At 44.0% G+C, this 26,588-nt stretch overlaps 1 protein-coding gene across 2 annotated transcripts in view; it reads left to right on the top strand.

The window, feature by feature from the left end:
• PDE1C (phosphodiesterase 1C) overlaps positions 1-26,588 on the top strand; it is a 648,265-nt gene that overhangs the window by 593,421 nt on the left and 28,256 nt on the right. The window contains exon 15 of one of the 2 annotated variants that reach the window (XM_088464282.1): positions 1,818-2,120. In XM_088464282.1, the coding sequence (XP_088320408.1) occupies positions 1,818-2,120 (303 nt within the window). The remainder of the gene's footprint in view (positions 1-1,817; positions 2,121-26,588) is intronic. The other variant, XM_088464275.1, reaches the window with a different exon arrangement.

Raw genomic sequence — 26,588 nt, 5'->3', positions numbered from 1 at the left:
TGTCTGCTGATCACAAGACAGTAACAGAAATATTACACAAAACAGAACATTTTCCACAGAAGGGAATGTGTGGGGGGAATCATTTCTAAAAGTCATATCTCGCCATCTTGTGTCAAATAAAAAAGTTGGTTCCTCATTTAATGCGTAGGTTGTCTATTTTATAAAATGGTAGGCCTTGTTGGACTACTATATTCTTCTTACATATACTGTTGTAAGCGTTTAAATCGAGACAGCAAAAAATAAAGGGCAGATTTTTTTTTCTGTCAAAACCTATACATAAAATCCTGTTTTTTACTATTTTCGATGGATTATTGCCAAAACTAGAACTACAAAGTATTTCTTTGTGGTGTTTATAAGATGGGGAAAAAAATAATCATATTTGCTTTTTCTCACTTTTCAATAAAAACAAACCACTTTATTGGCTATTTGGCTAAACAAAAACTTTTGATGTGTAGATTGGGTAAAGGGGTGCAGTTACTAAAGTGAGAGTTTTTAGAAGTGGAGATGTTGCCCATAGCAACCAATCAGATTCTACTTAACATTTAACTAGCACCGTCTAGAAGATAATAGCTAGAATCTGATTGCTTGCTATGGGCAACATCTCGACTTCTAAAAACTCTCACTTTAGTAAATTTACCCCTAATAGTATTTTCTAAAACAACAAAGTTTTCTGAAATAAATAAGGTATCATTTGTGTGGGTACCGCATAAATAAATCAGTGATATTGATGTTGGACTGTGATGAGCACAAATGTGAAAAAAGGTGAGAAACCCCTCAGCAGCAAAGGGGTAAATAACCCCAAATCACGCCACACATTGCGCGAGATGTGCACCCATGAGCGGATATATGTGCACTGCATTCGCATGGTGCGATCGCAGTGCGTGCCATAGTGTACCGTATCATATGCAGGCACAGGGGAATGGCATGGTGTGATGTGTGCGCACGTTTGTGGCGCGATCAGCAAAATTTGTAATTGGGCGCATCTGTATATATTTTGGAAATAATGAGTTCATATGCAAGCTATACAAATATATCTTCTTAAAACCAATAAGGATATACTGTAGTATATACTGTAATAGTATAAAGATACAGTAGTACAGCTGTTTACAAAAGTGACTTTTGATTATATACTGTACCATGATTTAAAAAAAAACAAAAAACATTATTTTGAGATCCCTGTCCTCACACGCTATATACTGTAGGCTAGTCTAGCAGTGTTGCACTGCACCTAGTAAGCCAACATAAAAAAGGATTACTTAGTCATTCATAGCCATGGAGCGCTAAATGCAAGTCTTCTTCCATACAGTAGTTCATGCATGTAATGGAAATAGAGGCCTTGGGCCAAATGTAATAGGGTGAGAGTTTAGAAAATGTGAGGGTTTAGCACTAAAATCTGACATTGGTGGGGTTTTATCTTCAAAATGGGAAAATATCTGGATGAGAGTTTAAATCGTGAGAGTTTTTTTGAGTCTGAAAAACATGCGAGTTGGCCAAGTTTAAATAGTACAAGAGCTCTCACATTTTCTATACTCTCACCCTATTACATTTGGCCCTTCAACTCCATGTAATAATAATGATGTAAGCAGGTGGGATCAATAAGAACTCCGTCCATCATAAGCATTGTCATAATGTTGGGTAATTTTTCCAGCCCAGGACAGTATACAGGGGAAATACAGCAGGCCTTATAAGGCCTATCTGTGGATGTGTCCTCATATGTCATAATTGCAGAAACACGTACTTACTATACTTGTCCTACTGCTTTCACGTCCATTCCATTTTAAAGACAAATGATTCCAACTTTTGTTCCTCCTATACAGATGCAGAGGAAAGAGCGAAGAGAGACGCAGAAGAAGATGTGCTCCAAGAGAAGGATGATAAAAAGAGTGATGAGCGAGAAGAGAAAAATGAAAATGAAAAATCCGTACAATCAAAACATGAAGCAAATAAAGAAACAAATTCCAGCGACGGAAAACTCACAGAATCTAGTCAGGGAAATGTTAATGGGACTCGATTACCAAATGTAAACAGACGAGATGATTCCTCAGGACAAAGTCAGAGCAAGCAGGAAAAGACTGGAGAAAGTGATGGCAAGCAGCAGGTTAAAAATGGTGAGTCACATAGTACAGCATAGTATTATACTGTATGCTTTATGTGTAACTTACTTCTATGTTGTTCTCCACTAAAATGTAGGGCTTGTACTAGCTCTCCATTGTTATTACTTGTATTCACACAGCAGTAGCTGTACCCTGCAGCTATATCCAAGTGATGATACTACTGAAGAATAAAATATTTGCTTCTTCAGATTTCTTCTGTACAAATGACACTGTGAGAACAAAATGAAAAATGGCGTCCTGCCCCCAACTGTGTGCACGCGCGTCAAAAATTTGCGTTGCTACCTGACTGTATTTTACATTAACAAAAATGTGTAGTAGCTTGATATGGTTGGAATTCACAGGCTTACCCGGTGGTAGCAAGTGGCACAATTGGTAAAGTAACTGACTGCAAAGCATAAGGTGCTAAGTTCGATTTCTAACTATGACTATTTAGAGGGCCGGATTAAGGTCCCTGGGGGCCCCAGGGCAACAAACATGTGGGGGCCCTATAACTAAAAGTTGTATGATGTATATATGACACACACATTCACAGGGCTACCTGCCTGGTGTGTATATATATATATATATATATATATCTCAGCATACCATGCGAGAAATAATGAACCAGGCTCGTCCTTTCTTGCAAGGAATGTTGCCATATGCTGGTTTTGTATACATATATATACACACACATATATATATATATATAGTATACACATACACATATATATATATATATATATATATATGCATATTTATACATATACACATGTATACATACACACACACACACACACATACATTACTGCTTACCTGGTTTCAGAGCCGGCAGCAGAAAACAGCAGGTCATTTAAAAGGGGGCGGGGTCAAATGCAGGGAGCGGTGGAGCTTCATTGCGGGCTGCGGTTCCGTTAAAAGAAGAAAAAAAAGGATCATCTCTACTTGTGGCCGGGGGCCGGGGACAGTGTGTGGGGGCCTCCTATGTGTGGGGGCCCCAGGAGGACCGCCCCTGTCGCCCTGCCTATAATCCGGCCCTGATTATTTTAGATTAATAAGAATGTGTAGTAGCTTTATACAAAGCATCAAGTGACATGTTTGATTCCCAACTATGACTGTATTTTAAATAAAGGAGAAGTAAAGTAGCTTGATATAGTGAGAATTCACAGCTTTCCCTTGTAACAGTAGATGACTCATTGGTAAGCTGTCTGACTGCAAATCATGAAGTGACAGGTTCAGTTCCCAGCTATGACTGTATTTTAAAATGTGAATAAGAGTGAAAGGGAGAAGATGTGAACAAAAGCAGAGAGGAGATGCTGGCCCGGGACTCACAGACTTACGTTTCTTGTATAACAGCAACTTGCAGCTTCAGGATACATTGCGCCCAGGGCACATGCCCTGCTCGACCCCTCCTAGTTACGTCACTGGTATTATTACTAGAGATGTGCGCTGACCCCTGGGTTTTGGTTATGGATTCGTATTCATCTTCGTGTTTTGGTTTTGGTTTCGCAAAACCACCATCACGTGTTTTTATTTTGCTTTTGGATCTGTATTTCTGTTTTGGTTTTTATAAATGAACATAATAAAACAGCTAAAATGACATAATTTTGACCCGTTAGCATGCAATCCAAAACCCGAGTTCGGTTTTTAAATCCGAATTCCAAACCCTAGGAAGATCTGATCAAGGACTCAGTTTGACTCGGTACCGCAAAGTGATTCCAAACTCGGACTTGGGTTGATTCGGAACCCCTACATTTGGTTGTTGTCAGTTCTCTGAGAACCTGACCCGCTCATCATTTATTACATAGAAGATCAGAGCTCAATTAGCACATACTACTAGTACAAATTCCCTAAAGATGGGGAACAAAGTGTTTCAATGTTATAATAACAGGCATGTAATTTTCCTTTTTCTATTTCAAAATGCAAACTAGTTGAACAAGTGAATTAGGCTAATAATGTCCCCGATATTTATCATAAATAGCATTTGCTATGTCACTGTTCGGCTGATGAGTTGAAAAGTGGGTGTAAATAACAGCAAAGTGCACGCAAAGCAGACATATTTTTGCTCATATGTCTAAAGGCAAACTATGTTTGAGATGTGCGGGGGCTACCTATGCTCCTGTATTATGGCCAGATGACATCAAACGACCATACAAATGAGATAGGCCCTTGCTTCAAACTCCTAACCCTTATGATTAACAACCACATTTCCCTTTTTGCTTTGTTGTAAATACTAAAACCTAATGCATCAGTAACACACCCTGACCTTGCACATGCAACACTAGTTTAATAAGTTATAATTTTACAACTAACTCTAGATAACTGTCTGAAGCATATTCTGTGCCTGGGCGACAAAGGGATGACCAATCTGTGCCAATAACGTGTTTGCTAGCTACCAATCATGGATGAGTCCCCCAATCTTAAAGCCATCATCACTATCATCTGGGATTTGTAAACTCATTTAAGTGGCTACGGGACATATTTATCACAAGCCTCATTTCAGATGCGGATGGGATGTGACAATAGCGCACATATTTGCAATGCGATATTTGAATATATTGCAAGGATGTACAGATGTGTCCTCAATATGCCATATGACAAGCGCGACTTGCCTGGTGTGAGTGAACCGGGTCACTTGCTACTCTACTAGTATTGGGCATCTTGTTTCACCGGATATGCATCAAAGTGGCAATGTGATGTGCCTAGGAAGCACCAGCAGACTGATTCATTTGATATACGACACTAAAGTGCAACTTAGTTGGAACCAAGTACCAGCGAGAGTAAACTTTGTAACAAGTCTCTCTAACCGATACATTAATAGAGGCTTTGGCAGTACGCATTCTGATCTCCTCCCACTGCTCATCTTCCATAGACAAAGATAAATAATTTTCCCAAGCTAATTCGTGGGGTTCTCGAGATGGGGGGTCAGGAAGTAAAACTGAGTGATAAATGACAGAGATATTACCCTTCCGGTTAACTGCATAAAGACATAATCTTTCAAACGGGGTAGAGGTACGAAGTGAAGGAGACCTAATTTGAGATCGGATAAAGCTAAGGATCTGGAGGTACTGGAAATGACACGAGGAGGGCAGGCCGTATTGATCCTGAAGATCTGAGAACGATGATGGTGCAAACGGACCTTTAATATGTGTGAAACGATCAATACCACGATTATGCCACATAGCCGCAATCATGACGTCACACCCCGTAATAAACAGAGGATGGTTCCAAATCGGAGTCAGAGGTGAGGGGTAAGACGCTAAATCCCGGGTAATACTGTAGGTATATTTTATTTGGCTAATTCACATTTAGCTTATGCTGCATGCAATTAATGTGTAGTTTTGGACACATGCACGTTCAACTCTACATGAGACCCAGAATGTGGAGTGGCCATAATGTGGAACTGTGAAGGAAAATCATTACTTTAAGATTATATCATCTGCGGGATGGCCTGTTCCATAGCAACATTTAATTTGTGCAAAATTCTGTAGCCACTTTGCTCTCTTAGTCAGCTTGGGCAGCTGTTATTTTGCATCTTCAGAGATATAGCCAGACAAGAGCTGCAGTTTTCTTTGCAATGCTCTGCTGTCCAATATTTTGTTAGTCTGTCTATGTACAGTATAAGAGCTCACTAGTCCAATAATTCTTCAACTATTCTTGTCCTGGTATGCAGTCGGAATGCCGACAGTCTGAATGCCGACCGTCAGCATCCCGACTGTAATCCCGGCAAGGGTCTAATGACAGGCATCGAAATCCCGAGGCCTGTCATTTTACCTACGCCGGGAGCCAGACACCCGACATCCCGATCGAAGGTGAGCCAGGTGCCGGGCGTGGACAGCCGTGGGGGGGGGGGGTGAGGCATAGGTTAGGGGCTCCCGGGGGGGACTTATGGTTAGGCAGCCCCCCCGGGAGGGCTAGGGTTAGGCTAGCGGAAGGATGGGTTAGGGTTAGGCCCCCCTGGGTGGAGGTTCTGGTTAGGCACCCCCCCGGGAGACTTAGGGTTAGGCTGCGGGGAAGGGAGGGTTAGGTTTAGGCACTTAGATGGGGGTTAGGCACTTGGGGGGGAGGTTAGGGTTAGGCACCCCTTAGGGAAGGTTAGGGTTAGGGGAGGAGAAAAGTTAGCGATACTTACCTTAATTAACAAACTGGATTTTCACCCTTGTCGGGCTGCCGATGTTGGGATTTGAACCTATGTGGCCGGCGGTAAAACATACTGATTCCCTTGTCCTTTCATATATACCGTATAATCTATAATATTGATGTTATGAAAGCTAGCATAATTAAAATAGCTTCTGTATATTAATTGACTGCAGATTTTAAACAACAACAACCACTATATTTATCCCAACCAATGTACTTTTCAGTGCAAATTAATTAAATATAAAAATAAATGTATAAATTATAATCCCCTTATACAATGATGATGCTCCTACAAGAATATATTCTGTAATATTCAAATAACCAACACAATAAAACAAAGGTGTCTCTATATTATATATATATCAATTGATAAAAATTAAGTGGACTCCAAAAGATCTGATAATATTGCTTTTACATAAGCTGGGTACACACTGGCCGATATATTGGCCGATCAATTGATAGGCCAATATATCTGGTGCCCGTCGGCCAGTGTGTACCAGCGATATGTCTGTGAATGACGTAGTTCTCAGCTCAGCTGTGATGATGTCACACACATCTCCCCATGTGTAGTCTCTTTCTCCTTCTTACTGCCGCCCTCAGCACACATAGGTATACGGACCCCAATTTTCCCGCTCTTGGCTATCCTACTGATCCACGTAATAGAGGGGAACTGATGATGACATGTAAGTTCCCATCTCTGTACTTCTGAATTGTGACCACAAAGCATTGCCTGTAGTGTGGAGGGAAATGGGGTACTACAATCTGTAATGCAAGACACCCCCTGCAGAATAGGTTGCATAGACCATACCATGAAAAATAGAAAAGTCACTTTTGCCATCTCCTGCTTATCCATCCAGCTCCCCCCCCCCCCAGCCAGCCCACTCCTAGGCAATTCAGCAGCCCCCAGTGGTGGTAAGGTCCACTTTGGGAATCACTGTTACACAGTGGCGTAACTAGGGCAGGGCCGTCAGGGCTCGTGCCGTGGGACCAGCAGCGGGAGAGGGTGCTGCCAGCCACGGTACAGGTCCCAGAAGTCCGCCCTAGTCAGTCAGTATAGTGCGGACCGCAGTGAGGGCCTGATTCAGAGACGGACACTCTGAATGAGCACTCGCTCTGAATCAGGGCGTTTTTGTTTTCTTTTTGTTCGGCCTCCTGGCCACTCGCATAGCTGTGGGTGACCACCCACAGCTACTGCGAGCGGCCAATTTGATGGTCGTGATGGTCAAGACCATCGCGACCATCGGGCTTGCGACAAGTCCCTTGTGGTAGGGTCTCATGGCTGCAAGCCCCAGAGAGCTTCTGGCTCTAATAGAGCCGGAAGCTCTCTCACTGACATCACTGGTGAGGTCAGTGGGGCCGTCCACAAACGGCAGGCGTTCGCTTGGGAACGCCTCCGTTTGTGAAGCCACCCCCCCGACCACGCCTACCAAACGGGGAGAGCTGTCAATCACCATCGACAGCTCGCCCACTTTGGTGCGAGACCCGGAGCGATGTTGCACCCGTCGCTAGCCAGGTCTCGCGCATGCACACTACGGAGCCGGCTCTGTCGTGCGCATGCCCAGTGGGCAAACATCGACCCAGTTGTGAGTGCTCAGCTAACTGTGAGTGCGGTCCGCACTACACAGTTAGGTCTATTTCACACTTGCCGGTTTTGCCCGGCCGGCAAAATCTAGGCAGAAGCCGGGCGTTTTTTTCAGGCACTCAGTGCCTTTCACATACAGCGGCTTTGAGCCATTTGTAATGTTGTTGTTGGGCATGCTGGGCATGCGCAGCAGCAGGAAACTGAGATAACCCTACTGGCGAGTGTGAAAGGAGACATTGTTTCTTATACACCACTGGCTTTCAGGGATGGCACGGGCACGGCACAGAAGCCGTCATTCTCAGTGGATATTCCCGGCTGTAACACGCAACCGTGCCGTGCCCAGGCCATCTGAAAGGAGCCATTTCGCTTTCATGATTGGGGACCACTACTGGAGGTACTGTATAAGGGGCACTAATGGGGGCTTGCATAGGGGGGACTGTAAGGGGCACTGCATAGGGGGGCACAATGTAAGGATACACTACTGGGGCACTGTATAAAGGGCACTACTACATGGTGCACTGCTACTGGGGACATTGCATAAGGGGCATTACTACTGTGGGCATTGCAAGAGGGGCACTACTACTGGGGGCATTAAGGAGCATATGGAATGGAAAGGAATGTTCCCACAGTAACGAGAAAGGGGTGTTGGTCATTTTGACACGGCCAATTTTTCAGTGACCATGCCCCTTGTGGCATGTGACCATGCCCAATTTTTGGTGCAAGCACGCTTAAGGCGCTCGCCCATAGAGGGGGGGCTCAATTTTTCAATTTGACCTGGGCTCCAAATACCCTAGTTACGCCACTGCTGTTACATCCTGTGACCATTCCATATTGGCATACTGTATGAGTCAAGTCCATTAATTATGCCCACCAGTTTGTTCTGGTCTTTCCATGTTATGGCATGTGTATTTTAGTGCAAGTGTTGCAGTCAGCACTGTGGGCCTGATTCAGAGATGGATGCTAATGGGATTTCCACGCTGATTGAGTGATTGTTTGCCATCGCGCATGTGTATAAGCCTCACTGCGATCACAAACACACACAGTGACAGGTGGTCTGAGAAACGCAGATGTGAATGAACCTTTTTGTTTTTTTTGTATTCGTTTATTAGATAAGAATTGAATAAACAGTAAATTGACAAAATTGCATTATTGGGGAATAGAAATTTTTTGTGAAAAAAGAATCAGTTTCATCAGTTGCACTCACATCCTCAGAATGACATTTACATATAAAAAAACTATCTTTATTAGGTATGCCTTAAAAGGACCAAAATCTTTTGGTCTATATGTATTAAGAGTACTCTAATCCTACTCTATTATATGAAGGATATATTATAGTATAAGAATTGTATGCCCTTAAATAAGGTCATCTAGTGAAATATAATCTAAAAATCAAAAGAAATAAAGAGTGATAAAGAAATAAAATTTCATAAGTGAATAAAGAGTTGTTTAAAACCAAGGCTGTGTGCTGTCTTAATGTGTAAGTTTTTAGTTTAGTCACTGTGTGTGCTTCAAAAAATCTATGTATCTCTTCTTCAAATTTGATACATTCACTGCAGGGTTTTCCTAGATACAAAAGTGTCAAAGAGACTGGCAGTCATAGAAATAGCTACTTCCAACCTGGCTGTTATCATTCAGTCCAGGCTATCTATTTGCACATTATGCCCTATATAGATCATATATTCAGGGATTTTCAGTATTATCCTTCATATAATAGAGTAGGATTAGAGTAGTCTTAATACATATGGACCAAAAGATTTTGGTCATTTTAAGGCATACCTAATAAAGATTGTTTTTTATATGTAAATGTCATTCTGAGAATGTGAGTGCACCTGATGAAACTGATTATCTTTTTTCACAAAAATTTTTTGTCTACATACTCTAGTCAGTGGGTGGTACCATCATACAAATAAATATATAATCCTAAATATTGTAAATATGATATGTGGCATCCTCAATTTAATATTTTCTACCTAATAATCTTCGTGCGGGAAAATTGATTCCTATATACAATATTGGAGAATACCAAGACAGTACAGGTAGAAAACGGGCGTCAAAGCATTGTACATTATATTAAAAAAGATTAAATAAAATAAAAATTCACATATAATAATGATGCAATAATAACCCTTGTAGAAACTTCGTAAAAACGATTAAACTAATACACGAATTGTGTACAGAATAGATCAAAACATCAGATTGGGTTGGGTAAGGGCTGGGATGAGAAGGGAGCGGTGGAAAAGGGGGGGAGGGGGAGTACGACTCGGGGTAAAGAGAAAGAGAAAATAAAAATAAATAAAAGAATAATGTAATATGGGGAAACAGAGAACCCTAGACCTGGGAGGGGGGTATTGTGATAGAAGAACCAATGATTCCAAATAGAGTGGAATTTTTTAACCGTGTTGTTCTGTAAACTAGTAATATATTCCATTTTTGCTATATACCAAATTTCTATTTATAAGTTCCTGATGAGTGGGGATATCTGGTGACTTCCAGTTGCGAGCTATTTGGTATTTGGCTGCGCAGGAGATATGAAGGCCAGTTTGTTAGAAGGATTAGGGGCATCATCAATTGGAGCACAAAGTAATAAATTGATAGGAGAGAGAGAAGTCGGGAGGTTAACATTTTGGGATATTAAGGAGCGTACCATGTAAAAAAAAGGGATAATTAAGGGCCAGGACCACCATATATGTATAAATGATCCTTGATGGCCACATCCTCTCCAGCACAGATTGGAGGCGGAAGGATAAATTTGAGTAAGGCGTTCCGGAACCATATACCATCTTGTATATATTTTGTAAGAGTTCTCTTTTATGGCTACGCTAATGGAACACTTAGAAACTGCCAAGCGTATATTAAACCAGGTATCTTCATCAAGGGTCAAGCCTAAATCAGATTCCCAAGCCTGCTCATGCGCCTCAAGTGGAGGAGACTGCTGTGCTAAAATTGAGTGATAGATTTGTGAAATAATCATACTTTCGCTGGGTCTGTAGATACAGAATCTCTCCAAAGATGTAAGGCTAGGTGAAGTGAGGGCGCTAAAGGATGATGTGGCGAAATGTCCAATTTGTAAATACTGATAATGGAGGGAGTTAGGAATTCCGTGATTTTCATGGATTTCTGCAAATGATGTAGGAGAAAATGACCCTACTATATGATGGAGTCTAGTAATGCGAGCAGTTTGCCAGGGGCGGGCCATCTCTTGGGAAAGGCCTGGGGGGAATGCAGGGTTGCGCCATATAGTAGTCAGAGGTGAAAGTTGAGAGGAGAGAGTGAATTTTTTGTTGAGAGAATCCCAATTGTTGAGAGTTAGCAAGACAGTTGGAGCCAGAAGCACTGAGTTGGGTCTGTGTTTGCAGGGGAGCCATGGTAAATCAGAAACCGAATGAGAGCCTATCAGCTCGTTTTCTAAGTCCACCCATCATTTTGCGTGACCAGAGGAGTGCCAAGCAATCATCTGGCTAAGTCGAGTGGCATTGTAATATTGGTGTAGAATGGGCAACCCCAAACCCCCCATTGATGAGTGTTTAGCGAGTATTTTTCGGCGAATTCTGGATTTTTTGTTGTTCCAAATGAATTTACAAAGTGTGGACTGGAGGGAGTTAAGAGTAGAGATAGGGATAGATACTGGAAGGGTCTGCAATAGATATAAAAATTTGGGAAGAATATTCATTTTTACCGCGTTTATTCGGCCTATCCAAGAGAGGAATATGTATTCCATTGTTGTAGGTCTCTGTGAATTAATCTAATAAGGGGAAGATAATTGGACTTGTAGAGGGAATCGTATCGCTTCATTATGAGAACCCTAAGATATTTCAGGGGGTCTCTCCTCCATTTGAAATTAAAATTGCCTGCAACAGTGATCTCATGCCTTCTGTTAAATGAAGAGGGAGAGCTTCAGATATAGCGTGGTTAATTTTATAACCCGATAGATTCCATAGAGAGAAAGTTCATGAAATAAGTTGGGGTGGGACATATTTGGGCGGGTCAATGTAAGGAGTACATCGTCAGCGAATAAAGAAAGAGTATAGTGAGATTGTTGGATCCTAACTCCAGCTATATCAGGGTTAGCCCGTATGCGACTAGCCAGGGGCTCGAAAATAAGTGCAAATATAAGGGGCGACAGGGGGCACCCCTGTCTAGTCCCGTTAGTAATGGGGAAGGGTTCGGAAAGTAAGCCTCCAGCTGAGACTGAAGCGGAGGGGTTGTGATATAGAGCATGAATAGCCTGGAGAAATTTCTCACGAAATCCGAAGTGGTGTAGTGTTTGAAACATAAACGGCCATTAGACCCTGTCAAAGGCTTTCTCCGCGTCCAAAGCAAGCACCAGAGAGGGAAGTTTATGAATATTAATGTAATGGATTAAATCAATAGTGCGTCTGGTGTTGTCTAATGCTTGTCTGGATGGGACAAAGCCCACCTGATCAGGGTGTATCAGAGCGGGTAGAAGTGGGATTTAAGCAAAAAGTTTCAAGTCAGTGTTGAGCAGTGAGACGGGGCGATATTTAGAGACTATGAGGGGGGTCTTTGTTGGGCTTTGGTATTACTGTAATAGTGGCTTAAGTTGTGTTTGAGTGAAATGGGGCTCCCTCACAAATTTGGTTAAAGACCTTAGTTAAATGGGGAATCAGAGAAGATTGAAAAGTCTTGTAATAGGACATTGGGAGTCCATCCGGACCTGGAGCCTTAGAGGACTTTTGTGTTTTAAGGGCTAAAATAATCTCTTCTTCAGAGATAGGTTCATTTAAGTCAGAAGAAGTCGTAGAATCTATACGCGGGAGGTTACAAGAGGCTAAATAATTTGAGGTCGCAGAGTCATTCGTAGCGGGCGAGGAGGATGATGTAGTAAGATTATAAAGGCGCTCGTAATAAGTTTTATACAGCGAGTTGATGGTGGTGGGATTGTATTGAGAGATACCATGATCATCTTTCAACACAGGGACGGCTGTCCTAGCCTTTCTAGCTTTGTCTGTTGGCCAGTAATGTATCTGCCTTGTTGCTTTTGTCTTAACATTTTTGATTGAGCCAACGAAGAGACTGTTCAGTTTTTTCAGCTAGAAGTGCATTGAGAGATGCTCTGGCTGAAATCAGTTGAGCATACAGGGAGCGAGAGGGACTGTGTTTATGAGCGGTTTCCAGGCGATGAACCTCCACGGCAAGTGAGGTCAACTGGACTCTACATTTCTTATTTCTAAAATAGGCATAGCTAATTATTTGCCCACGGATGACAGGTTTATGAGCTTCCCATTCTAGCGGGGAATATGTGGAGTTTGTAGTATTTAGGAGGAAATAATCTGTTATGGCATGCTTATTCTTCTCTTGAAATTTTTGGATTTGCAATAGGGTTTCGTTTAAGTGCTATGGAGGGCGGGATGGTGGCATATCGAAAAAATTAAATGAAGAGGTCACAATAGAGTGGTCCGACCAAGAGTTGCGGGATATAGATGAGTCGAACAGGTGTTTGGATGCTGATGTACAACAAAGAATTAGGTCAACCTTTGAGTAGGATTGGTGAGGCACCGAAAAAAAGGTATAGTCTCGGTTTGTGGAGTTTAGAGTGCGCCAAGTGTCAAAAAGGCGCGATTGTATAAGATGTTTGTTTAGAGAGCGAGTCAGTGAACATATTCGTGAGGTGGCAGAGACAGGGGATTTGTCGAGTTCATTATTAAGAACAGCATTGAAGTCTCCACCCACAATGAGGCAATCCATTCTGTATTTGTTCAGTTTGGAAAAGAAAGAGTTAAAGAATGAGATTTGGCCAGAGTTAGGGGCATATACATTTGCTATTGTGGACTCCAAATGACCCAGCCTACCTGTTAAGATAATATATCGTCCGTCGGAGTCTGTATGGACAGAGTTCTGAATGAAGGGGATTTTGTTGCTAATTAGTATCGATACTCCATTATGTTTAGTTTGACTAGAGGAATAAAAGGCAGTTGGAAATCGTTTAGAATGTAGCGATGGGTGAGATGAGGCTTTGAAATGAGTTTCCTGTAATAGAACAATCCCTGCTTTAAGTGTTCGGAGAGAACGGAAAAGCAGACAGCGTTTCTAAGGGGTGTTAAGACATTTAGTATTCATAGAGGTAATTATTAGAGACATAATTAGGAGAGCTAAAGAAAAAAATATATATATGAGAAATAGAAAGAGTAATGACCCCGGCTCGCAAGGGGGCAATGGGTAGGAAGTAGGGTTATTAAAGGGAAGGTAAGGGGGCGAGGTCCAGGTGGGAGTTCCTCTTGACCAGCAGAGAAAAAACCCACGCGGAAATCAGGACTGATAAGTCTGGGAAGGAAGCAGAAAAAGTGAAATCTGCTGCCTATAGGATAATATGTAGAAGAGAGGGGAGAGTGGAGATGGGAGGAGTCAAGGAGATATGATCCTCCAGTAGTGTTTTTGCAAATGGGAAAAGAAAAAAAAGGGGGGGAGGGGGAAGTATTTTGGAATATAGGATGAACATATAAACATTAAAACATTCGACATAACAAATAGCATGAAAATAATCTTATGAATTTTGTAGGAGGTCCCAAATAATAAAAAAATAAAAAAAGGGGAATGCACCAGAAATGATTCACAAACATTATGGAGATAGTTAAAGAAAAACTCCTGTGGAATCATAGTGCGCGGAAATAAAACATTTTAGGGGCCACCGAGGAAATCCAATCCATTAGAAATATAGCATTACAAATTTGACATACTACGCAAACACAATATATAAATATTAGAAGACGTGTCAGGTGGCTAAATTGAAGTGAGAAATCAGCTAAACTACATATTTGGAAATTTGAGCAAACATTATCATTTGCATGTAAACCCTGGTAAACAATATCCACAATGGGAACATAAATTTTGAAACCTGGAAATGTCAAGTATATCTAACTGTAAGATCACTAGAAAACAGAAGCATTACGACTTATTAGTAGGGATGTGCGCCGGACCATTTTTGCCGGATTTGGATTTGGATTTGGTTCTAATTCGTCGTCTGGCTTTGGATTTGGATTTGGATTTGCCAAACTGCGGTGACTGGCTTTGGATTTGGATTTGGATTTGGATTTTTTTACAAAAATTGACAAAAAAAGCTAAAATCACATAAATTGGTCTTTTTTTTCTTCCTAGAGTATTATTAACCTCAATAACATTAATTTCCAGTCAATTTAGACCATATCACAGCTTATAATATTGTTTTCAACATTATTGGCCAAAGGTTGCAGTGAGCTGACTGGTTACTAAGCGACAAAGCAGCGGCACAACGACACAGACACCACAGTATAAAGCATATCTATGACACATTGCCACACAGCAGTGGCAGAAATGAAAAGTAGTGCACCCACCCAGTGGGGTACGGCCAGCAGAGTCACAGTACTTGTTTACAAAGTGGGCTACGGCCCTAGGAGTCACAGTGCACAATCTTATTAGCATTACACCGCACATAGGGCCTGATTCACATTACACCATAAAGTAGTGTCTCTTATTTATGTTACGACACACAGTAGTGCCCCTTTTACACAATGCCCACAGTAGTGACCCTTTTACACAATGCCCACAGTAGCAGTGTCCCTTACACAATGTCCCCCAGCAGTGGTGCCCCCTATGCAGTCCCCTTAGTAGTACGGTCCACTATGCAGTGCCCCCAGTTGAATGCTCCCCAGTAGTATGCCCCCCATTAGCAGGCCCCCCCAGTAGTATGTCCCCCATTAGCAGGCCCCCCCAGTAGTATGCCCCCCATTAGCATGCCACCCAGTAGTATGCCCCCCCAGTAGTATGGCTCCCCCAGTAGTAGGCTGCCCCAGTAGCAGGCCCCCCCAGTAGTAGGCTGCTCCAGTAGTAGCCCCCCCTGTAGTATGGGCCCCCCCTGTAGTATGGCCCCCCTGTAGTAGGCCCCCCCAGTAGTATGGCCCCCCCAGTAGCAGGCCCCTCAGTAGTATGGCCCCCCCAGTAGCAGACCCCCCCCAGTAGTATAGCCCCCCCCAGTAGCAGGCCCCTCTGTAGTATGGCCCCCCCAGTAGTATAGCCCTGCCCAGTAGCAGACCCCCCCAGTAGTGCAGACCCCCCCAGTAGTATAGCCCCCCCCCAGTAGCAGGCCCCTCTGTAGTATGGCCCCCCAATAGTGCAGATCCCCCCCAGTAGTATGGCCCCCCCAGTAGCAGACCCCCCCCCAGTAGTATAGCCCCCCCCAGTAGCAGGCCCCTCTGTAGTATGGCCCCCCCAGTAGTATTGCCTCCCCCAGTAGCAGACCCCCCCCAGTAGTGCAGACCCCCCCCCAGTAGTATAGCCCCCCCAGTAGCAGGCCCCTCTGTAGTATGGCCCCCCCAGTAGTATAGCCCTGCCCAGTAGCAGACCCCCCCCAGTAGTGCAGACCCCCCCAGTAGTATAGCCCCCCCCAGTAGCAGGCCCCTCTGTAGTATGGCCCCCCAATAGTGCAGATCCCCCCCAGTAGTATGGCCCCCCCAGTAGCAGACCCCCCCCCAGTAGTATAGCCCCCCCCAGTAGCAGGCCCCTCTGTAGTATGGCCCCCCCAGTAGTATTGCCTCCCCCAGTAGCAGACCCCCCCCCAGTAGTGCAGACCCCCCCCAGTAGTATAGCCCCCCCAGTAGCAGGCCCCTCTGTAGTATGGCCCCCCCAGTAGTATAGCCCCCCCCCAGTAGCAGACCCCCCCAGTAGTGCAGACCCCCCCCCCCAGTAGCGCCCCCGGACCTTTGACAAGTAAAAAAATAAAAAAAATAAAACTTACCTGTATCCCCGCTCCCGCGCCGTCCGCTCTGTCACACGCTGAGGAGGGAGCCGGAAGACGGAGCTCATGTGTGAGCTCCAGCCGGCTCCCTCCGTGCAGCAGCCAATGAGAGTCTGTGTGACTCTCATTGGCTGCTGTAACAAACACACAGCTGCCGCTGGCGGCTGTGTGTCTGTGTCTGTGTAGGGCAGAGCGCTATCACTGCGCTCTGCCCTACACGCGAGGAGACCTGATGTCGGATTCTCTAGTGAGAATCCGACATCAGGCGGCCGCCGTTCGGCCCCGAACGGGGATCCGAGTCAGGCGGTGAACACCCGAACAGGGTTCGGGTGGACTCGGATCCCCAATGTTCGGAGCGGTTCGGATTCCACAGAATCCGAACCGCTCATCTCTACTTATTAGGAGTCTGTCAGCGTGGCGGGAGCCATCATCCTCTAGGTGGGAGAGGAAATCTTTACCTTCTTTAGGGCCCGAATAATCACTGTTATACCATTAAAATTAACTAGCAATTTAAAGGGAAAACCCCATCGGTGATGGAGACCACGGTTGCGAAGAGCAGTCGTCAGATCTCGAAGTTCTCGGCGTTTCATAATTGTAATAGGTGCTAAGTCCTGCAAAAATTGAAGTTTAACATACGACTTGTCACGTGTTGGGACCAAAATGTTTTCCTTATCTTTAAAGCTCAAAAAGCGAATGATTAAATCTCTTGGAGGTTCACTGTCACGAGGTTTAGGCCTGAGGGCTCGTTGCGCTCTTTCCAATGTTATTTGAGTAAGATCTGAATCTGGAAGGATATGAGAGAATAGTTTATGGAGGTAAGGCTCTAGGTCAGTTTGGAGTATCATTTCTGGAATGTTGCGGATACGTAGAATATTCCTCCATTCTCGATTCTCTAGATCCTCATTTTTAGTACAGAGATCGGTAAGGTCTTGAATGATAAGATCTCTGTGAGTCTCGTTTTGGAGTTTTTGAAGGGCATCTTGGCGGGATTCCAATTTAGAGGTTCTGGTGGGTAAGGAAGCCAAATCAGATTTAATAGACAAGACCACTTTGTCCAACTTAGTTTCCAAAGAATCCTTGAGATCTGTGATGAGGGATCTAAGCGCCATAATGTCTTCTTTGGTAGAAGGAGCTGGAGAGGGTGTGACGTCGCCCTCCGCCTGGGAAAGGCAGGGGAAGGAGGGTCGGTGATCACTGGGGTTTTGTCCCCTTTAGAAAAATGTTGAGTAATATCTGTACCAGCACGCTTTCTGGCATTTGTGTTTGATCTATTCATGTTGATATCAAACAGGTAGTATCAGAGGTAAATTGGATTAATGATGTAGCAATGGTAGGGGACCTGGGTTAGAGGGGGGCTTACACCACCGAAGGGCACAGTGATAGTTTGCTTAAGGAGACATAGGTTCAGTTCATATAAGATTCAGTGAGAATATCAAGGGTTATCAGCCTTGGGTTGAATACGCCACAAGATATATTACCCAGTCACACACCAGTAATGTAGGTATGATCAGGAAACAGGCTGTCATGTAACATTACAAATGGCAGTCAGCTTCACCTCTCAGAAGCAGACCTGCACTACACACTCATGCGTGCTGATAGGAGAGAGTCTGTCGAGGTTCCCAGAGGTACCATCACTCAATACACCGCAGGTGTCAGAGGGGTCTTCTTACAGGGTGGGCCGAGTGGCAGTTCCAATGCGTGTCCTCGTTCACAGCGGACGGAAGGCAAAGTCCGCTCCATTCCTCACAGGGGAAGTGGCGGCATCCGTCTCCAGAGAAGGCAGCAGCGGCCAAAGGTAGACGGCGGCCTTCACCGACAAGGCAGCAGGGGAGCAGGTTATACTTGGTGGTGGGGAGGAGAGACCCAGGCGCTGTTGTGAGTGACGGGGGCAGGAGCCGCCGCCAGGCGAGTCCCCGGCTTCAATACTGAGGGTAGGCTGCAATCTGCAAGGGCACAGTGAATGCACCCCCCGAATCCACGAACCCAACCCCCGTAAATAGAGGGCTTCAACAATGGGAAGAGACTGTGCTGGGGCGTTGGGTGCCCAATTGAGGCAAATAATATGCTTAAGAAAGCTAATATAAGCAGGAGCTCTTCCAAAGTACGTCTGCTCAGTTTGCTTGTTAGGCCACGCCCCCCAGATGTGCCTGTACGTTTAAACGCCAGTACATGGGCGTGCATAAATTAGCCACTGCAAGTGCATATGCAGATTTGCCTGTCTGAAGAGCTCTCAAGGCTGCACAATGCCTGTGATCTCAGCATTGTGTAGCAGGGGCGTGGCAGAAATGATGCGATCGCGCAGTCAAGCCTCCCATCCCGCCCCCAAATTCGCATCACGCCCCCTGCTATATCGATCTGGCTGCCTCCCTGGAGAGGCAGCCAGATTGTCGGCAATCCTGATGTTTCCCTAATTTTTTTGATCTTTTAACCAGATCTTGGTTTTCTTAAAGACTAACTTTGTATTTGTGTGTTTTTTTATATGTTGTTTGTATATTATAGCACAGCAACACTAACAACAACACACACGCACGCACACGCGTGCGCACACGATTATGGTTACAGGAAGAGATATTGTTATTCCATGTGAAATCTAGCTTGAGCCATGTTAAGGCATTTTACTGTAATTACACTTAATGCAGCCAGTGGTGTAACTACTGTGGAGCAGTCTATGCGACTGCTATGGTGCCCACTTATTAGGGTTGCTGAGCTATAGTGGCCCAGAATTGAAAGCTATAATGGAGCTTCACCAGAGGCGTCACTATAGGGGTGCAAACCACACCGGGATACGGGGGTGACACCAAAATAGCAGAGCTGCTCTGCTATTTTGGTGTCACCTCAGATGTGTCACCAAGCAGCACTGCAGTAGTGATCCACTGTTCTGGGGGCTGACCAGCAATTCCGGAGTGCTGTGCAAGCCCCCAGCGTGACGCCACCGATCTTCACTGCTCATATACTCGCCTCCAATTATGTTACCAATAGAAAAACAGGTGCATGCAGAGCAGATGGGCCAATATCAACAGCCCCCCAAATTTTGCTATGAGGATCGGAGATTATATCTGATGTCCCTGAATTCCTCCTAGTAAATAAGTTAGTTAGTTTAATAAATAATAAATAAGTCCTACATTTGAACGGGATGGGTACGAGATGCCGACGCTCTGCGGTTAAAATCCTGACGCAAACATCCCGACAGGGTTAGGATACCGAGACACATGCCCTCTTCATACCCTAACCCCCCCCTCCCCTAGTGTCTAAACCTAACCTCCCCCTTCCCGCATCCCTAAACCTAACCCTCCTTCCCTAGTGCCTAACCCTAACCCTCCCCTAGTGCTTAACCCTAAACCTCCCCCCAACCCCGCTATTTACCTTCGGGATGCCGGCGGTCGGTATGCCGGCACTTGTATTCTGGGCCTGATTCACTACGGATCACTACTGTGATTACGCATGCAATCGGCCTATTGTTGCATTCTGCGCATTGTATGCATCGCTGTACATGTGCGCGAACTGGCCACTGCGATTGGGACTGCAATTGCAGAGACTACGCAGACCTATTGCAGAGTGATTGACAGAAAGTACCGTTTCTGTAAGGTGACGGGGTGGTCGGCGAAACGCAGCCACTCCAGTGCGTTCGAACACCGTTACAGGGGCGTGCATAAATTAGCCACTGTGATGCTATACGCAGCTTGAGTGCTCACAGCGTGCGCTGAGGTTAGCAATTTCTGAGTAAGGTCAGAGCTTGTGCAAGTGTACGTGAGGTTCCGATTGTACTCGATGTTACTGATGGTTTCACAGTCATGCTAAACATTACGGATGTGTGTAAGGTAAGGTGGATGTCCCTGTGTAATGCTGCGATGGCATAGTGACCACAATGGTTTAGCATATAGTCGCAATCAGACTGTGTGCGTAATCACAGCAACGATTGCAGTTGCAATCCGTAGTGAATCAGGCCCTCTGAGAGGTGTTGGGATTCCGGCGCTGTTATTCTAAGCGGGGATGCTGAACGTATATAATTTGAACAGTGTATCTCATTTACACTATGTCACTAGACTCACTACGCAGTATTTACTGTAGTTCAAGAATTAAAATCTATTTTATTACCATTCCTTATATAACTGACCTACTCTTCATTGGTGGCTGTTTAATAAATCGTTTTTGTAGATTTACATTTTTATAGATTCTCCAACTAAAATAATTTAAATTCTGATATCCACATCAATACAGGAACCTCAGGACATGTAAATCAAATTGCAAGTGCCAAATATAATTATTGTTCTTCAATTTCTCATAGCTGAATTTTCAAGAACGTTACTAATTATTTGTTTTCCCACCAATCAGTATTATTGTTCTTACACAGTATTATGTATCTTTTAATAACTAATTTTTCCTTGCAGATACAATTAAATAAAACAAAAAGTTCTTTGTGTTTCCCCGGGACCAAAATCTCTAAAATATGACTGTCTCCAATGTCTGATTTTGTATCACCAGCTGTACAGTAGGTCATAAGTGTCTGCTGAGAAACATAGGCATTCCATCCTGTATTCAGAGGAAGATATTGCATTCCTTCATACTGAGCTAGACAGCTCCTTCCCCCTCCTCACTAGGCTTAGTGGAAGTCTTTCACAATATCAGTAGATTTAGATAATCTAGACCAGTATTTCCCAAACTCATTCCTTACTAGTATTCATTACTCACTGACACAGTTTAAAAGATCAACAGGTGGAGCTAATTATTTCACTTGTAATTCTGTGAGGAGACCTGGAAAACATGCACTGTTTGGGGTCCTGAGGACCGAGCTTGAGAACCTGTGATCTAGCCCAACTGAGAAGGCCAGTGGAAAAGTCCATCTATTTGTGTATTTTGCTATACATACTTGCCAACATTCTGGCTGCCAGATCGGCGTTGCAGAGTGGCGTCGGCAGCAATGGTGGTTGGTGCAGGGGTGTGGCTACGTGATCCCGTCATTGCGGCCCCGTTGTATAATGATGAGATTTCTGTGGCTATGAAGAAGCGATTCAGCGCCAGTTGCATCATTGCCCCATCTATATCGCCCCCCGACTATCACTCTTCCATGGACGGCAGCCGAGGTGGAAGAGAGGGACTTTCCGCCATCGGTAGCCGCCAAACTGTCGGCAACTCTTGCTACAGAACAAGATCTTCCACTATGTGCACAGATTTAAGACCACACAACAACTTTATTACAGGCACCTGTTTTATCATGGCACCTGACATATAACTAGAGTAATTGTAATAGTATACTTTGTTCTTTCATGAGGCTGTTCTTGCCAGGGCAATATTTACGACAAATACAAATGAAATCTGTCACTATTTTCCAAGCTGTCAAAGTATGTGCAACTAGAAACCTGAAGCATATACGAAGTTAACTAACTTGCAAAAAACCATGTATCAATAATATTATAATATCAACAAACGTTGGGACCTGCTCCAGGGACAGTGGCAGGTAGGGAGTGTGACTTGGGCATTACACCTGTCTAACCGTAATGGAGATTTCCTAAGTCAAACTCAGGGAGGACAGATACTTCATATGAAGGACTTACTTCTTGGTACCCTGTCCTAAGCAATTCATTCAGTTACCACAGAGTCACGTACTGGTTAGAGTTTTCATAAGGGAAGCACCAGGCGTCCACCCTGAGGAGAATGAGCAACAGAGCTAATCTTTTGGGGAGGACACCAGAACTACCCAAAGAAAAGTTCAGATGCTGCTGTGGAATTAGCTGTGGCTGTGCATTAAGTAGTTTAGCCAGGGGCGTTTCTAGAGAGGAGGGGGCCCGTGTGCAGTCTCCATCACGGGCCCCATCCTCTCAGTCCAGCGGCTGCGCAGCCATCGCTGCTCTTATAGGTGCCGGACACTAGAGTGTGCCCAGAGTCTATAGCACATGTGCAGGTCAACAGGAAAATGGCCACGGCGGCCATGTTCCCTGTACTGCGCATGCGCAAACGACAGTTTCCAGCCATTTTTACAGTGCAGACATCGGAGCCGACGAGGGACTCTGGAGAGGTAAGTATACTATGGGTACAGGGTGTGTGGTGCGGCCCCCCCCCTGGACCCAAGGGCCCATGTGCACTGCACACCCTGCACCCATTATAAATATGCCCCTGAGTTTAGCTCTTCAGCCTGATTAATAGCAGAAGTAGTAATAGCAGAAGCTTCCTGCACAAGTATGTAACAGCCCAGACAGCTTGTTAAGTTTTCAGCCAATAGAGGTTTTGCAACAAATCCCACAAATGACATGACATGAATCATATTTCCACATTTAGATCACAAAAAAACCAGGGGGGCATAACACTTTTATTCCAGCATAGCAGCATTCCACCAGGTGAGGCTTTGGTCCACTTTTACAGCCCCATCCTTGACAAGACTATGGGTAAACACCATGACACCCAAAAAGAGTTAGCCCACAGTGCTATTCAGAGGTCATTATCACTTCATTTCTACAAAAACAAGTGAAAATTAACATTTTTACCTGATATCTCCTGCTTATCTTTCAGCCCCGATCTGTCCCACAGTCCCCATACACTAGTATCTTTAGATATTTAGATGGTGTTTGCTCCTGCACCCCCGCTCCTTTGCTATGGGAAGGAGTACCGGGTTGCGAAGAGGAGTCCTTTCGGTTCCCTCCACTCCTGTCCGGCTCCTTCCGCCGAGTCTAGTGCGCCTGCGTGAAGCCCAGTTTATGCAGGAGAACTAGACTCGCCAGTGCTAAGTTTCACTGCTCAGAAACTTTCAGGTCAGCTGTCTAAATTGTTCAGGTGAACTTGTATCCACCACTGCTACTCATAGCGAGTTGGATACTTAATTATAGGGGGCCACCCACTTCATTTGTAGGACACCTGGATCTCTGTGCATGATGGTCATACTGTACTTGTCAATAGCCAAAATGGATAGATATGGTGGTTTGGTGGTTGATTTTTCTGAATCGGCCTGCCGAGTTCACAGTCTAGTGCCTTCATACCATTCAATAAATATGAATGTCAGCTTTCATAACATGCAATATAATTGTCATTATCATGGCTATCAAAGGTCCTTCCACACTCAATTGCATATATAAAACAAGGTGTAGGCCTGAGATAGGTGGGGGTCATAAAAATGAGAGTGATTTATTAGTAATTCCAATTTTCCCCTGTATGTGGATAGGAAACAGGTGCCTAATCTAGTATGGTGATCTCTATGATGTGGGGATTTAATCTGCCACTGCAAATTTGTGGGGCATTGAGTTCCGGCAGCAACATAGTGACTGCAATGTTCAGCGTCAGGTTGTGAGAAGGCATTCCTGGTGGGTTGCCTGAGTTCTGGACATCAATTGGGTAGTTAATTGAGTTTTATCATTCCTTGTGCTTTCCAATGACTGCTTTAGACTATCCTTGGGGAAATAGCGTAACAGGTACTCATTCATATCATTCTATAGTATTACAATGGTTAATTTGCCATTACATGTTTGGAACTACTGGTTCTACTTAAATACATTGTTGTAAACACTGGTTTTCCAGGGTGTGAACTATGTGGCCCACTTAATCAATTATTTGGTTTCAATGTTTGTTCTGAGCACTCTCCAGTGGAAGTGTCGCTTTCTTGGTTCTTATGTTACCATGTTAATTCTCATATTACTGTTACCACCTTTCCCCACATAGCAGAACGTTTGGTTGATAAGTTCACTTCTTTAGCTCTTGCCATTCTCTCTTTTAGTGGTAGAATTACTGATGGAAACCACTCATAGTACTGTCTAAGCATCCTACTGTATGTTCATCAGCTTTGATTCCTCTCAAAAGTTCATAACAAAAGCCTGCATGCTGTAACTTTATCCTGACCTGTCCTTTTCTTGTTCCCTCAGACTGAGAAGAGCATCCTCCTAGACCAGGGGTAGCCAACCCTGGTCCTCGAGCGCTACCAAGAGTGCATGCTTTCCAGGTCTCACAGAATCACAAGTGAAATAATTAGCTCCACCTGTAGATCTTTTCAAATGTGTTAGTGAGTAATAAATACACCTGTGCACCAGCTTGGTGGTATAGAAAACGTGCACTGTTAGTAGCTCTCGAAGACCGAGGTTGGCTACCCCTGTCCTAGATACTGTGTTGCTGCACTTTGAAAAGATACTTACCAAGATTTAAGCTGGGTACACACCTAAAGATTTTCTGTCCAACCATAGAACTAGTTGATTGGTTGGAATGAAAATCTGATAACGTATAGGAGTAAATGATGATCAGCAATTTGCTCCTAAATGCCAGAAAACAGATGAAAATGGTCGATCAGACAAGTTTGTTAAATGTTTGATCTAAACAATTTGTTCAAACAACAGTTTTTGTCCATTTTCCGGCGTTTGGGAGCAAATTGCTGAAAGTCATTTGCTTTCATACCTTACCAGATTTTCATTACCAACCAATCAACTAGTTGGCTGGCTGGACAGAAAATCTTTAGGTGTCTACCCAGCCTAATAGGGCCCATACACATGCACGACCAGCATAAGATCAGATTCATCATATGATTTCCCTACGATTCCCCGGAGCTCCCTGGCAGTCACGGCAGCATGTTTGTTGTTTTTCTTAGTACAGGATCTGTCGTAAGATCGATCCTGTGTCTCACAGGCTCATAAGGGAAACAGTCATTGAAATGACTCGAATTGCTGCACGATGGATCGCATGAACAAAATAAACGGCACGATCTGCACACGATACGATGGAACATATGTGCTGCACATATGATCATAAGATCCAATTGAAGGTGCAGCGGGAGCGCGTATCGTATCATATCACAGTTAAAAAATACATGATTTCTGCAAGAGTGATCGTATGCAAGTCGAAAAACGTCTAATCGTCCAGAAATCGCGTAGGTGTATGGGGGCCTTAAGGTCTTGGTTCACCTTTTTTTATGTCTTTGTTAGGCCAGCTGATATTTTTGTCAGGAGTACCTGCAAATGTCTCATTACCTGAAGCTTTTGGGATTTGAAAATGGGTGAAATGTTGCATGCCTTTTGGGGAGAGGTTCTTGCCACGGGCCATCACCATAGGGAGGAGTATAATCTGTACTCATCAATGGTGGTGTCATTAATTGGTGTTAAAGCTTGGGGTTGCTGGTTCAACTTGGACACTTCAAGGGTAGACATTGGAGAATAGCTTATATTCACATGCTTACATTAGTTTAAGTATGAATGTCAGTTTAGTACATATGTCCCAGAGTTACCTAACCTATTTTAATTACATCAATGTTGATATTGTATGTATATTCAGTGCATGATTTATCTGAAAGTGAAGCAATTCCATCTGGTTCTAGAGTGTATGTTCCACAGATTTGAACCTAGGGTCCCCTGAAGGTGTTGGGGATTTTTCCTGTCAATTATGACATAAAAGCTATCAGTGAGATAAATTTCCTTATATAAATAATAATAATTCTTTTTCCACCCCTTCTTCTATACCCTACATCTTTAACTTAAAATTAGTTGTATGTTCTCCCACATTTTCTTCAATCCCATGGCTAAATGCAATGCCATCTTGATTAATTTTCTATCCTGCAGTACTGCACACATTTTTCCCCATTCAGCAATGTTTGAAACATGACTATTTACCATACTCATTCTTTTTAATTAATTTTGATTGAGTACCGCAACAGTTGGCATATCATATAATCTAGGAATTTACACTGCATATGCCCAGAACAGTGCACCATATTCCGCCTAGTGCCAGCCCTGCCCCCAGAACATTTGCAGGGCCACCGAGACTAGATAGGAGCTGAGCAACTGGAGCGTCGTAAGGATGCTATGCTCTGCTGGGGTTCTCTGAGCTGCAGAATTCTGTTCCATGTACCCTGGCTGCAAGCCAAATGATGGTTCCACGGGGCTTCGACAGTACCACCCACTAGGCCCTCGCCCACCCCTAGTTTCGACCATGCTTGCTCCTGTCTAAGCCAGGATGGGCTGGACAGGATGGGATAGAGTCAAGTGCAATAGTAAGGATGCATTTTCACAGTGAACACATGCAGACTGACAATGAAGCATGGAAAAGTGTGGGAAAGCTGTATTATTTATGAGTGTTCTGGTGCAAG

The sequence above is a fragment of the Taudactylus pleione genome, unplaced genomic scaffold (assembly GCF_031769625.1).
Source record: "Taudactylus pleione unplaced genomic scaffold, aTauple2 ptg000054l, whole genome shotgun sequence".
Taxonomy (NCBI): domain Eukaryota; kingdom Metazoa; phylum Chordata; class Amphibia; order Anura; family Myobatrachidae; genus Taudactylus; species Taudactylus pleione.
The sequence above is the reverse complement of the archived record's forward strand: the minus strand, read 5'-3'. Positions and strand labels throughout refer to the sequence as shown.